The sequence below is a fragment of the Tigriopus californicus genome, chromosome 5, assembly GCF_007210705.1.
Source record: "Tigriopus californicus strain San Diego chromosome 5, Tcal_SD_v2.1, whole genome shotgun sequence".
Classification (NCBI taxonomy): domain Eukaryota; kingdom Metazoa; phylum Arthropoda; class Copepoda; order Harpacticoida; family Harpacticidae; genus Tigriopus; species Tigriopus californicus.
This window is the reverse complement of record NC_081444.1, coordinates 14519481-14532843: the sequence shown is the minus strand read 5'-3', so window position 1 is coordinate 14532843 and position 13363 is coordinate 14519481. Positions and strand designations below refer to the sequence as shown.

Sequence of the window (13363 nt, the reverse complement as noted above, 5' to 3'; positions counted from 1 at the left end):
CTATGACCGTAAAGTCTTTGCCCCTTCGAAGGAACACGTCATTTTGTCATTCGCAAACTATTGCTTGCTTGAAATGTAAAGCTAAGATTGGTACCTCCAAAGATGCGAGCGAGTCTCCGCTATAATCACATATTGGTTTGAAGACCTCGACGAAGCCTACTGTCGTAGTTCTATCATTTCTGCCTACTGTCGTAGTTCTATCATTTCTAGTTGACAACGAAATGGAGGCCCATTTCATCTTCACCAGAAATTTTCTTGTTTAAAATTGCACTACATGACACCCCCAGAAGCATTAAGCAATAGACAAAAGGCATTTTTCAACGATATTGGGGAAAAAAGACTGACCTGGCACTTCCTAAATCTTAATCATCATGATATCTTAAAGGCGATTTGAGAATTTAAAGCCAGTACAATAGGCCAGGTTGTCTCTTTCAATCACAGTAATAAAATTATGAAGAAAATCATGATGTTTAGCAAACAACACAACTTCCAACTCTCAAAGGCTTCGATTTTTCACTTAGTTAGGCTAAATTGTGGAAAGGAAGCACCATTTCATATCTTATCAAACACGAAATATCGGTTGAGCACTTCAAGCGTTATAAGGGGGCAGGAACTTTAAAGTCACCCTGCACAAACACTTTCATGTCTATCACTTTAAGGAATCTACCTAAAGCTGTACTATTACGCTTTTTGCTATTCCAAGTTTTGTTAATGTTCGGCACTTTTATGAAAACTGGTTTCTTGCGTTCTACAGACACCAATGGCAAAAAGCTCATCAGATTGTTGACAAGAATTCCAGTCTTTGGTCACATTCAACCACCATTAAGATTGACGGGATGAAAGGAGTTATGGGTGATAGTTCTGACATGAGACTGGATTCGTTCTGTTGAGTTCAATGACCAAAGACAATCGAGCGTGTTTGCTGTAGGAAGAAAATGTGGTCAATCGGGTTTACCTGAGTGTACCAACAGGGAGGGTTAAACTTTCTCTCGTTAAATCATCATTGTACGATGGTGTCTGTAATTCTGCTGATGTACAATAATCTATCTTTTGAGAACGAGAAAAATCCATTAGCATTTCTCAGACCATTTCAAAATACCTTAACCCCACTTTTCGATTTATACGATGGTATTCAAAAAAAGAACTTGAAACGCATACAACATGGCCAAAAAGAACTTTCAAAATCAATAAAAAGCACAAAATACACGTAACTATGGATCTAACTGATGAAGGACGAAACGGTACCGAATGGCTAAATTTCGTTGGCATTATAAAAAAATTGTAGTCGAAATGTTGTCTCAGTCACCTTGAATTCAATGATAATAATCAAACTTGATTGATTAAGCAGAAATTGGATCTTAAGTTACCCAAAATAATTTAACTTCTCAGCACAGTTTTTAGCACCATCTATGATTTGAGCTAAGAATTCATGAGTTTTCTAATCTGACCTAAACAAAGATTTGAATGTCATTTTCAACCTACTATATTCACTTTCAATGACAAAATTTCTGCATTTAACATCATTATTTTTTATTCTATTTTATGGCACTTAGTGCGCTCTTAAAACCAGAAAACATTTGTAGAGTAAAACAAATTGAAACATGTCAAAACGTTAAAAACCTTTTTATTGAACAAAAAGACCACCAGACATTCGTCTTTTTTCACAGTCCTACTAATCACTCAACAATTCACTCTGACCGAACTCCATTAGAAATGGCGGTTGAAATCCCGCTCGAAGCATTTTTCTACTTTTTTTTACTCTATTTGAGGACAAAAATCAGATAACGCAAAGAAATTCACCGAACTACTCAATTCAATCTCAACATAAACACTTACAGTATTGCCTAATTCGTTGGTGGATCAGAAAACATTTAAGTTTGAAAAGAAATTTGAATTGTACATAAACCTTTGCTCATTTCCAACCTATCATACAAAGTTTCAATATGAAGTTTCTTGACAGTGTAGTTCAATCAAAAGATTAAGTTTCGACCTAAGCCCATTCATGACCCAGTTGGATTCTCAGTTTTGGGGCCCAAATTGGTCGTCAAGTTGGAGTTCTCATACGTCACTTCCAAACTAGAGGAGCCCACCGATTTGGGAATTGGGCTCGAGGATGGAATTACACAAATCCTGATGGACAAAATTGTTAATCTATTGGGAGTTGGAATGTTTCGTTTAGGGCAGGAAAGATTGACGAGCCTCTATGTAGTACAATGAGGAGACTAGTCCGTTGTCTGAGAAGAATAGGTGTCGAGATTCTCTGAACCGTTTTGTGAACCCAAGATTACTTGAATAGGCATTCTAAGCACTTCAAGATAAACGATTCTTGATTCGTGCCTTATTCAATTAGAGTTCTATGTATGATATCCGACCCACCAACGAGTTAGAGCTGGATCTGGCAAGTCCTTGAACATAGGATCGATCTGAGATCTTGGACAACACTTGTCCAAGTCTGGCTTAAAACCTGCCAAGATACAGTCAGTATTTGCATATGTAGAGGTGGATTGAATATTCCCTACTTGTGAGTGATGATCACTTACAAAAATTTGAAATGCTTAATAATACTTTTGACCAAGCCAAAGCCCACTGAAACGAAATTGTTCTGACGTATTCTTTATGACTGAGAAACGTCCCTTCGTAGAGGGTTGGCATCGTAATTCAAGTGAAGAGGACCTCGAACGGAAGCGATATTTTCATTGCTCCTGATGATAAAAATATATATATTTAAAATGGCACTTTTTCCAAAGCTTATTCTCTTGTCTGCATTTGTTCATTTCTATCCCTTGGCATAGATGCAAAACAAATCAGTAAATGGAAAAAATGAACAACAAATCGGGGAACCACCCACAAATGAAAAGACGCGATAGTGAGCCGGTGTGATTGAAGACTTGTGGTTGAAGATAGACGAATGTATTCAAAATGATATATCATTAATCGTCAAATATTCAAGGCTTGCTGAAACACTGAAATAAATAAAAATTTGTAGCTTAAAGTCGTACATTGAATCCATATTACATTGTTATTTGCTTCAGAATCTCATTACGTTGCGAGTTGGACGTGTTCTGAACTGCGTTTTTTCCTTCAATTATCCTATGAGATTGACCAATTTTTCAATATTTTTAAGTGCATTTAAAATCTCGAAACAATTAAATGGTAGCTGTGGCTTGAATAGATTTATATAGAAGAAGCAAGTGTTGTGGTACTCTAAGCATGACACATAACAAAGAGACCAGACATAATGGTCCAAATCTGGACTCAAAAAACATAATGACCAAAATATAAGCAGAGCATTATTATTGACCAAAGGGCAAATACGTAGAAAGGTCTGCCTGACAAGCAAAGTGTGCGGAAATAATTTCATTAGGGATGATTTGGTTTTCCATTTGCAGTTTTCAATGAGCTAGATTATTCAATTTGTTGTGAACAATTCAAACGGGGTTGCGAAAAAAAATAATTTTAAACGTGGCGACGCGCGAACAACGATTGATATCTAATATTCGTAGGGAATACGTAAGCCTTATTGATCCGGTTGCATCTTTCAATTTAGACTTGGACAAACTTTTAGATAGCATTCCAGATCAACCATATATTCAAGGGCTAACCAGATCTATAAACTCTAATTCGTTGGTAGACCAAATATCGGATAAAGATTGAAAGGTAATAAATAGACGAATTATAAACTTTCGTTCTAATAGTTCTGGGAATTACATTCCCCGTAGCGGTTAGAAAAGCTCCTGAAAAAACAAACCAAAAAAAATGGATCACGAGATGAAGACTGAATCGGGACCAATCCAACGTCTTGATGTTGAATTGAACAAACAATCGGATGCCAAGAAAACTTCTAAATTGATCGAAAGCCAAATTCTTGCGTTCAAAGCTTATCCAAAGCCAATCTTGAAGTTGAATTGGATGAGAGAAATCTGAGACCCACTAATTTGATATTTACCAAAATAATCGAATCTAAAGGGGAGGACTCCTTCGATAAAATAAAACAAGATGTGGACGAAGTGTTGCAAGTCTCCAAAGCTATTGGAGAAAAGATCTAACAACTGCCGAAATTTTCGAATGTTCTCTAGGGGAAAAACAAGATCAATTCGCTTCCCGAACGAGACAAATTGATCCGAGTTCCTAAAAAGAGTCAGTGAATTTTCTAAATCAAACCATAAAATCCTCAGGGAAGCAAAAAAAATCGTCAGATCTAACCAAAAGACAAGAAACCAAATTTCTTGCATCGCTCGACAACGAAGCCATGCAAAAAGCTCAAACATAGTTGATCTAAGTTGATAACACAAGTTGATAAGATGATCAAAGATCTAAGTTGAAAGTGGACAGTTAGATCACCACCAACTCAAAAAAGACACATTGGTTTGACTTGAGCGTTTTGCAACTTGGTCAAGGTATTAAAGATTAGCTCCACGAAGATTAGCAATGATTCTTTTGACATCGAGTCATACCAAAAACTGCGCTGATATTCGGTTCAAACCTAAGATGGCGTTAACAACTTCCTCCAGACACTTCATTGTTGTGTTAAGCTCCCTATTAAATACTCAATTCAAAGCAATCCGATACCATTTTGGGTTCTTCAAACGAAAATAATTCCTCGATATCTAGGGTGAAACAAATTTTTATTTCAAAGGTTTGTCGATATTTCAGATTACACACAAATTGCGTTTGATTCAAAATGATAGTATTTGAGAAGACCAAATATACTCGATAACCATTTCTTGATGCAAGACGATGGATTTCTAAATGAACAATTGAGCTTTAGCACGGCACTTGAAAGTAATCCAGACTGAATCCGACGATTCCACCGGGGAAACCCTTTTGTTCGTTGTTAGCACCTTTATCCACCTCGTTTTGACTGACTGCATAGTTGAGTTGGAATGGCAGATAGCTCGCTAGAAATTTGAACAAATTGATATTTATTGTCACATTGCGTTTGAACATTAGATAAACTGAATTGGAGAAAACCATATGATTAGCATTAGGTTTTGAATTGTGGGGCCCTGTACTTACAACAAACGGTAGCCGAAATGGTTGCAGGAACCACATTAAAACCTCGACCACAGAACATTTGGATACCTTGACCCATGGGCGTGGCCGCGTCCAACTCTCCAAAGGGGATCTAAAAAAACGGTGAGCAATAGTAAAGCATCATGGTTCAGAAGAAACAGAATGAATTATACTATTCAGTAGAGACGAGAACAAAGTGAGGTGTTTTGTTAACAAGTACGTACCTATCGTACAAGAGCAGATGCACTGAGTTCAATAAAAAAGATCTATTTTTGGTGCATGGCTGGTATACCATTGTACTCTGATGCCATTGTTCTTGATTGGCCACTGCTAGTTAAATTACTTTGTTTTAATTCGAAAAAGTTGCACTTTTTTACTGACTACTCACGGTCACCTTTCATCGGCATTACTTAAAATAAAAATGAAAATTGGGTCTTAATGGTCTTAATGTTGAGCGCACATGTAACCATAGACGCATGAGCTGTAGGTGCTCATTATTACACCGCAAACAAATTTGATAAACAACAATGCCCAATTAGAAATGTTTTTTTTCCGTTAAACACGTTAAAACTGAGAATAGTCTGTGCTGGTCTTGGATTTTCATACTTGAAAGTTGATCCCTTTCTACGCAAAATATATTGCGATTACTTACTTGTACAAAATCATCAACACAAGCCGTATCTTGAAGAGCCATTGTTCCCTTGCTGGAAAAATAAAAGCAATTTTTGGACTCGAACCCTTTGACAACCATAAGGAGGTCCAATCCAAACACCACGAGATATTGGACCTCAAATAGTCTTACCTGAGACCAAAAGAAGTCTAAAAGTGAAGTGAGAAAATGGCGTCATTGTTGCATCCTAGATGGTACAAGCATGTCATTTGTAAACGAACCTGATCGGTCGCAGATCCTAGGACTGGGTTAAGAGAGGGGGAATAACAAATGGAACACATTCCAGCCATTCGACGGATGCAAACGGTATAAGCTTGTCGCGACAAGTGGGTTACTAATGAAGGAGAGCAATAAAAAATGAAGATTTTGATAATCGTTACAAGGCTAACACTATTATTATCTCAACTCCCTCACCGGTGGATCCAACCACGGTGGATGTGGTTGGGAAATTGAAATTGGAAATTCGGCCGGTTGGTTGGGTAAAATATTGAAGGCATCCAGAGGGGCCGGCAATATCATCGTTGTGACATTTGTATTGGGTCACTGCAAGGCAATGCACACATTAATCATTTCTTCAATTCCATGTTCGGTATTCGTACGTGTATATCTTGCACATTTAAATCGGTTAGCACCTACCTTTAATGTCCCATTGTCGAGCCATGGCCCCTCCACCCAAAACGAAGTCCAACGAGGAACAAGGTGACGACATCTCATAGATCACTGCAAAAATCGAGAATCCTCACAATCAGTTACATTTAGATTTGATGTCTAAACTAGGTTAGAGGTACTGACTGTGTTGGCCATCATTGAAACCGCAGACAACGGGTGGCGATTTAGCCCGCGGGTTTTTAACGGTGAACGAGTCAGTAATACAATCGCCAACAGCAAGACCGTTATCCTCCTCTTGGCTGTCTGTGGTTCCGACCGTAGGACCGGTAAGGGTGTGTTTCTGGAAAGAACCATTCGTGCACGTCTTTGTAGATAAAAAGTATAGCACTCGCAGCCAGGAGAATGAAGCAAAAAGACCACAAGTTTTGACGGCCAATTAGTACCATTTCAAACTGGGACATATAAATATATTACTTAAGAACCTAGTATCTGTTATGACTTTTAGCATGGCAGCCCCGCAATCCTATACTGTTTCGGGTAAAAGTTCCTGTTAAGACAAATTTTGGAAACCTAGAACCCACGTGAGGGGAAAATATGCATGGCATCATGAACCACTAGAAATTATGAACGGAGATGCCAGGGTCCATTATTGGCATTTAGGAATCAACTAAAAACATTGCTTTCTTCTTCATATGAGACTGGTCCCATGTCGCCATAACAACATATTGAAATTTTCAGCTCAGTCGAACGATTGTATACCAAGTTATGACCATTCAAAGCTTACTACATATCTCGTCAGAGAATGATTGGATTAGCCCATTTGTAGCAATTCATTACCAGAAGAGTGCTAAATCATTCATTCTGTACCATTTTATGTACTCTGTGCTTTGAGAGAGCACAACTTTCGACCCAGCTCTATGACAGAACTGAAATTTGAAACAGGTAATTGCAATGACTTGGAGCCGATCTCAACTGAAGTAGAATAATATGCATTCCCTGGCATCTAAAATGTTCTTTCTAGACCCTAGCATATCTTTTCAATTTCCAGTGGTTGATTATTGCCTTAAGTTCAAGTATGGATAAGCCCGGAGGATGGCGCTCAGTTGTAATCAAACCCGAGCTTTCAGAACGACGATTCTCGTTATACATCTACAAAATAGTAGAAAGTGAACGTTGCATATCTGGAATTAAATAGACGCAAATATTCATGCACAAATACACCTATTTGTTTATCATTAGTGACTAGAAATGTTTAGCGACCTTGCCAGGTAAGTACCCGAACATACTGTACCAGTTAATCAACGTTTTACAAGTGCACGAAATAAAACGATCGGAATTTGGGGTGAATTGCAAACCGAAACTTGACAGAACATGCTTCAGGAGTGCAAGAAAAAAGGCAGGATTTTCGAAAATGTCGATTAAGTCAAAACTAAGTTGTAATTAGCTTTATTTAACATGAAAACCTCACAAATGTTTGGCGTTTAAGCGAGTCGGTCGTGTGCTAAAATTCTTTCCAAATTTGATTTTTTTTCATAGATTGTCCTATGAGATTTACCAATCTTTCAATATTTTTAATCGCGTTTAAAACCTCGGGTTAATCAAATGGTAGTTGTCGTTTGAAAAAGTTTGTATAGGTAGAAGAAACAAGCGTTGTAGTAGTCAAAGCATGACACATAATAAAGAGGCCAGGAACAATGGTCCAAATCTGGACTCAAAACAACTATGTCCAAAATATAATGAAAGCATTGAACACAGGGCAACGACGGAGAAAGTCCTTCCTGACATGCCAAGTGGGAGGAAAACAATCTCATCAGGGCTGCTTTGGTGTTCCAATTAAGGTTTTCAATTAACTTGATTATTCAGTTTGTTGTGAAACATTGAATAGGGGTTGCGAAAAGATAATCTAAAATGTGACGAAGCTCGAACAACGATTCAACCAATTGGAATACCAGATGAAACTCAATCACCAAGAATCTAATGTCTCGAAAATGAGTTAAACAAATGATCAGATGCCAACAAAACTTCTAAATTGATCGAAAGCCAAATTCCGCCGTTCAAAGCTTATCCAGCGACGATCTTGAAGATGAATTGGATGAGAGAAATCTGAGACCCACTAGTTTGATATTTACTAACATTATAAAGTGGAGGACTCCTTCGATAAAATAAAGCAAGATGTGGACGATGTGTTGCAAGTCTCGAAAGCTATTGGAGGGAAAACCTAACAACTACCGAAATTTTCAAATGTTCTCTAGGGGTTTAGATCTAATTTCATGACGGATTAAACAATTTGCTTTCATTAATTGTTACATGCATTTCATTTGCTTCCACCTTGATCAAACTGACTCTCAACTCTTAGAATCGACATTCGCCCATCCCTAAAGTCTACTGACTTTCTATTGGCTCGACCAAGACCACGAAGCTTCCAGGATGCCAAGGTACGCCACAGACCTGTATGGATAGAAAATGGTTCTCCAGGATTGGAGTCATCGGATTCCGGTTTCGAAGTCTACGATCGTAGACCAAAGTAGACAAACCATGTTGCGAGCGCGCCGTCTATGACTTGCATGGTAATTTCAAACAGTCTTGTCTTGATCATTAAAGAGTCAGGTTCGAATGATTGGTACCCCACTTAACATCTTGTTTTCAATCCATACTTTGTCATTTAACAGGTGTTCCGAATTTGCAGGAACCATGCTCGCTTGCGGGACTCTTTCATTGCATTCTCACTGGTCGCCAGTTCTACATCCTTGCAAGATGGAGTGAATGCCACTGCCAAATCCAGAAAGGGTCGAGGTAACAATCATTTCCACATGCGCAGGTGGTCAAAATCTGACGTTTTATCTGTGTTCGTTTTAGCCCTCTCTTTGTTTGAAGTCGTGAGTTCAAGTTTATGATCGCGGTCCCATCTTCTGTACTTAAATCCATCTGACGTCAACAAGTGAACTTTGACCATTTTTCTTGTAGAACGATGTTTGCATGCCTGCTGGTGCCACTCGCATGGGAACATGTTACACCAGCGACGAATGTACCCGACGAAGTAAGGTAACATAATGCCATATTCTATCTGTTCTAACATTGGGATTTTAATTCAATTTTAGAGGGCTCCCATCTGGAACATGTGCCAATGGATTTGGCGTCTGTTGCATAAGTATCCTCTGACATTGGTTTTTTGCTTGTGGAACATGTCGTCTAATCGGTCTCTCTTTACATTTTAGTCAGCTTGGCTTGCGGTCAAACATCCTCAGATAATAATACTTATATATAACTGGAACGGGCTCGACTAGTCCCACCATGGTGACTGTATGTTCTTATGGAATATGTAAAGCATCGCCGGATATTTGTCGAATTCGATTGGACTTTTGGTAATTATGAATTTTCATTACTTCTTAGCCTAGATCTATTGCATTGCACAGTTGTTAGGTTAGGATGTATATATGATGATATGTTATCATAGTGCTCTTGTCTTTCTTAAATGGTGTCTTTTATCATTGTCATGTACTTGCCGAAGGCGTAAAATTCCATTTTGTCAATGCCATTCGGTAAAAATTGCGTTCAACCGATGTTAGTGTGCTCATAGAATGAGAGTATTCTGGTGAGCAACGATAGGGTGTATGAGTATGCGTATGTACTGACTACCGTAACCTATGTGCGCACCACTGTTTTACAACTTTGCCCCACAGGGCATTATTGATTTAAGAGTGCCTCAAAAAATTTGAACGCTAGATTCTTCATTGGGGTGAGTCTGCGCTAAAATTCAAAGCTTTGTTAGTTAAAAGGCAAGAGAACATGTCTCAATCCAATTAGTTAACATGTTAGTGGAAAAAAACAATATTAAAACAGTTTTGATTAGTAACATACAAATATGCATGATTAGGAAATTCACAAAGACTTGATGTCACCTTTCAGAACCTACTTATTTTTATGACCATTTTTCATCAATAAGTGCGGATTGAGTGCTCTTTTAAACCTGAAAGTGTTGTATTTGTTGCCGTGCTCTTATTTTTTTTCAAAGTGTACTTATTCACCAAGAGCTACCAACACCGTTTCAGTCTACTGAAAAATCATCGCTAGTGATGAATCGATTCCATACAAATTGGATAATCCTCGGTAGATTTGTAAACAAAGTTGGTCCTGCCTGAACACGAGCAAAGGGCAATGATTGACAAAGCAAACGTATTCAAGCTTGTGAAATCTGCGATGTTAATGCCCTTGACATTCACGATGATCTTTGTAATTTTCTGTCCATCCTTAGACTCATTTTCAGATAAATGGTACTTCTCATCAGGGTGCTTTTATGAGCTAGATTTGCGCTCGTTCTATCTTTGATAGCTTCTGCTGTCATTCAGCTTATGGTGTGTAGATGCGTATTTTGTATTAACGGTTCAATGGGAACATGAAGAGCGAGTCTGCATCCCAACGGGGAAACTTGTGATGCAGTGTAAAACGGTTTGGAGACCTCTCATTTTTCGAGCTTTGGGTTCTCTTGGCGATTGTACCTCGTACCTCCTCACAGATTACCATGGCATTTCACACCTCCGCTAAATTGAATCTATGTATAACTATGTAAAGACACACTTTGGACATAAATGCTCCCCATCACACAAGCCCCAAGTTCCTGAACACCTAAAATATTCACATCGGAAATAGAGTGGATCCTCTCTTCCAGTACGGATATCTTTTTTTTTTTTGCGGACTTCCTTACCGCTACCGGGATTGGAATCCCAGCAGTTCAAGACGAGAAGATCATTGAGAACATTTTACTTGACTTTTATTTATATATATAATTTGATCGAGCAACGAATTGGAGTTGGCTGATCTGGCTAACCCTTGAATATAAGGTTGATCCGCAATTTTAGTCAAAAAACTTGTCCAAGTCTGACTTAAATCCTGCTACTGGATCAATGCCTACATACGACCTACGAATATTTGAAGGCAGCAAATTGAACAATGAAGGAGCCCGAGTAAGAAGAGAGTTGGACTTCATCGTTTTAACTACCTTGAATTCTCGAGGGCTTGAAGGTGCTGTCAAAACGCACGTTAAGCCCCTACGATCACTACAATTGACCCTAAATCCTGGGTTGGGACAAAGCTCATGAATGCTTTTGAAAACGTACAATATCAGATATCTTTCGTACCTTCTCTGAGTACAGTACAATCCCAACCTTTCTAACCTCTCCCAATACGAGAGCTCAATGAAAATGAAATATAAATCCATTTAGGGAATTATTTTCGCTGAATGAGCAAATAATTGGTCTCCATTTTATTGGCGACGAACCAATTTGATGCCATGAATCCGAGGATAGCATTAGCTTCTTTCTTCAAGTTTTGTTCAAGCATTGTATGTACGCTTTTTACCTGAAACCGATTCTGCCGTGTCGTCTACGTTCATAGGATGTGATCATAGCCTTTGTCTGCAAGTGAAGGTCCGATGAAGGTCCACGTAGGTCAACGTAGATGAAGAACAGGTGGGGTACAGAACACTTCCTTGCGCATAGCCAAAGTTCACGCTCGTGTGGCCTGAAGATTTATCACGACTCGAAAAGCAAAAATGATCTCACTCGCAAATTGCTAATGTGGCCAAAACCAATCAAATCCAGCGCCTGATTCAAAGGGCTATGGTTCATGGAATGAAAAGTTGCGACGAAATCAAGCACTAAAACCACAACCAATCTCTCCTGGATTATGAATGTTCTCTTCCCTGGGGGACAGTAAAAGAAAATATGTAATGACTGTTGATCTTATGGGAAGGAAGCCCGTTTAACATTTGTTGGGAAATATTGACTCATAGAGGTTGTCCTGACCGCAATTTTGGGTTTTATCGTTGGTCTTATCATCAGAGTCAATTTCGTTTTGTCATGTTCATTACTATCCAATGGCGACACTGATGCGCATGAGAGAGAGTGCCTAATGTCAATTTCGTGGAGAAAACCGAGGTCAATTAAAGTTTTGATTTCAGTCTCATTAATGAAAATTCATCAGTGAATGTTCGTGGAGCCAATCTTTAATACTTTGGTTAGATTTGAACGTTTTTTCCATTTGGTCATTGTGCCTTTTTCGGATTGGTGGTGATCTCGCGGTCCACTTTCGTCTTAGATCTTTTTCACAGGGCTTCGTTGTCGAGCGATGCAAGAAATTTACTTCTCGTTTTTTTTGTTAGATCTGACGATTTTTTGCTTCCCGAGGGTTTTATGGTATGATTTAGAAAATTCATTGACTCTGTTTAGGAACTCGGATCAATTTGTCTCGTTCCGTAAGCGAATTGATCTTGTTTTTGTTACCCCCTAGAGAACATTTGAAAATTTCGGTAGTTTGTTAGGTTTTCCCTCCAATAGCTTTCGAGACTTGCAAACAATCGTCCACATCTTGCTTTATTTTATCGAAGGAGTCCTCCACTTTATAATGTTAGTAAATATCAAAACTAGTGGGTCTCAGATTTCTCTCATCCAATTCATCTTCAAGATCGTCGCTGGATAAGCTTTGAACGGCGGAATTTGGCTTTCGATCAATTTAGAAGTTTTGTTGGCATCTGATCATTTGTTTAACTCATTTTCGAGACATTAGATTCTTGGGTATTGAGTTTCATCTGGTATTCCAATTGGTTGAATCGTTGTTCGAGCTTCGTCACATTTTAGATTATCTTTTCGCAACCCCTATTCAAGTGTTCACAACAAACTGAATAATCAAGTTAATTGAAAACCTTAATTGGAACACCAAAGCAGCCCTGATGAGATTGTTTTCCTCCCACTTGGCATGTCAGGAAGGACTTTCTCCGTCGTTGCCCTGTGTTCAATGCTTTCATTATATTTTGGACATAGTTGTTTTGAGTCCAGATTTGGACCATTGTTCCTGCCTCTTTATTATGTGTCATGCTTTGACTACTACAACGCTTGTTTCTTCTACCTATACAAACTTTTTCAAACGAAACTACCATTTGATTAACCGAGGTTTTAAACGCGATTAAAAATATTGAAAGATTGGTAAATCTCATAGGACAATCTATGAAAAAAAATCAAATTTGGAAAGAATTTTAGCACACGACCGACTCGCTTAAACGCCAACATTGTGTGAGTT

General features: G+C 38.4%; 1 protein-coding gene across 5 annotated transcripts in view; it reads right to left on the bottom strand.

Annotated features, from left to right (window-relative positions):
- Positions 1–4608: 4608 nt before the first annotated feature.
- Positions 4609–13363, bottom strand: part of LOC131880365 (uncharacterized) — a 20839-nt gene continuing 12084 nt past the window's right edge. For all 5 annotated transcript variants that reach the window (XM_059226975.1, XM_059226974.1, XM_059226978.1 and 2 more), the window contains 8 exons: positions 6476–6632; positions 6320–6403; positions 6098–6226; positions 5905–6017; positions 5816–5832; positions 5666–5717; positions 5017–5125; positions 4609–4898 (listed from right to left, as the gene is read on the bottom strand). In XM_059226975.1, the coding sequence (XP_059082958.1) occupies positions 4765–4898; positions 5017–5125; positions 5666–5717; positions 5816–5832; positions 5905–6017; positions 6098–6226; positions 6320–6403; positions 6476–6632 (795 nt within the window). In that variant the 3' untranslated portion in view covers positions 4609–4764. The remainder of the gene's footprint in view (positions 4899–5016; positions 5126–5665; positions 5718–5815; positions 5833–5904; positions 6018–6097; positions 6227–6319; positions 6404–6475; positions 6633–13363) is intronic.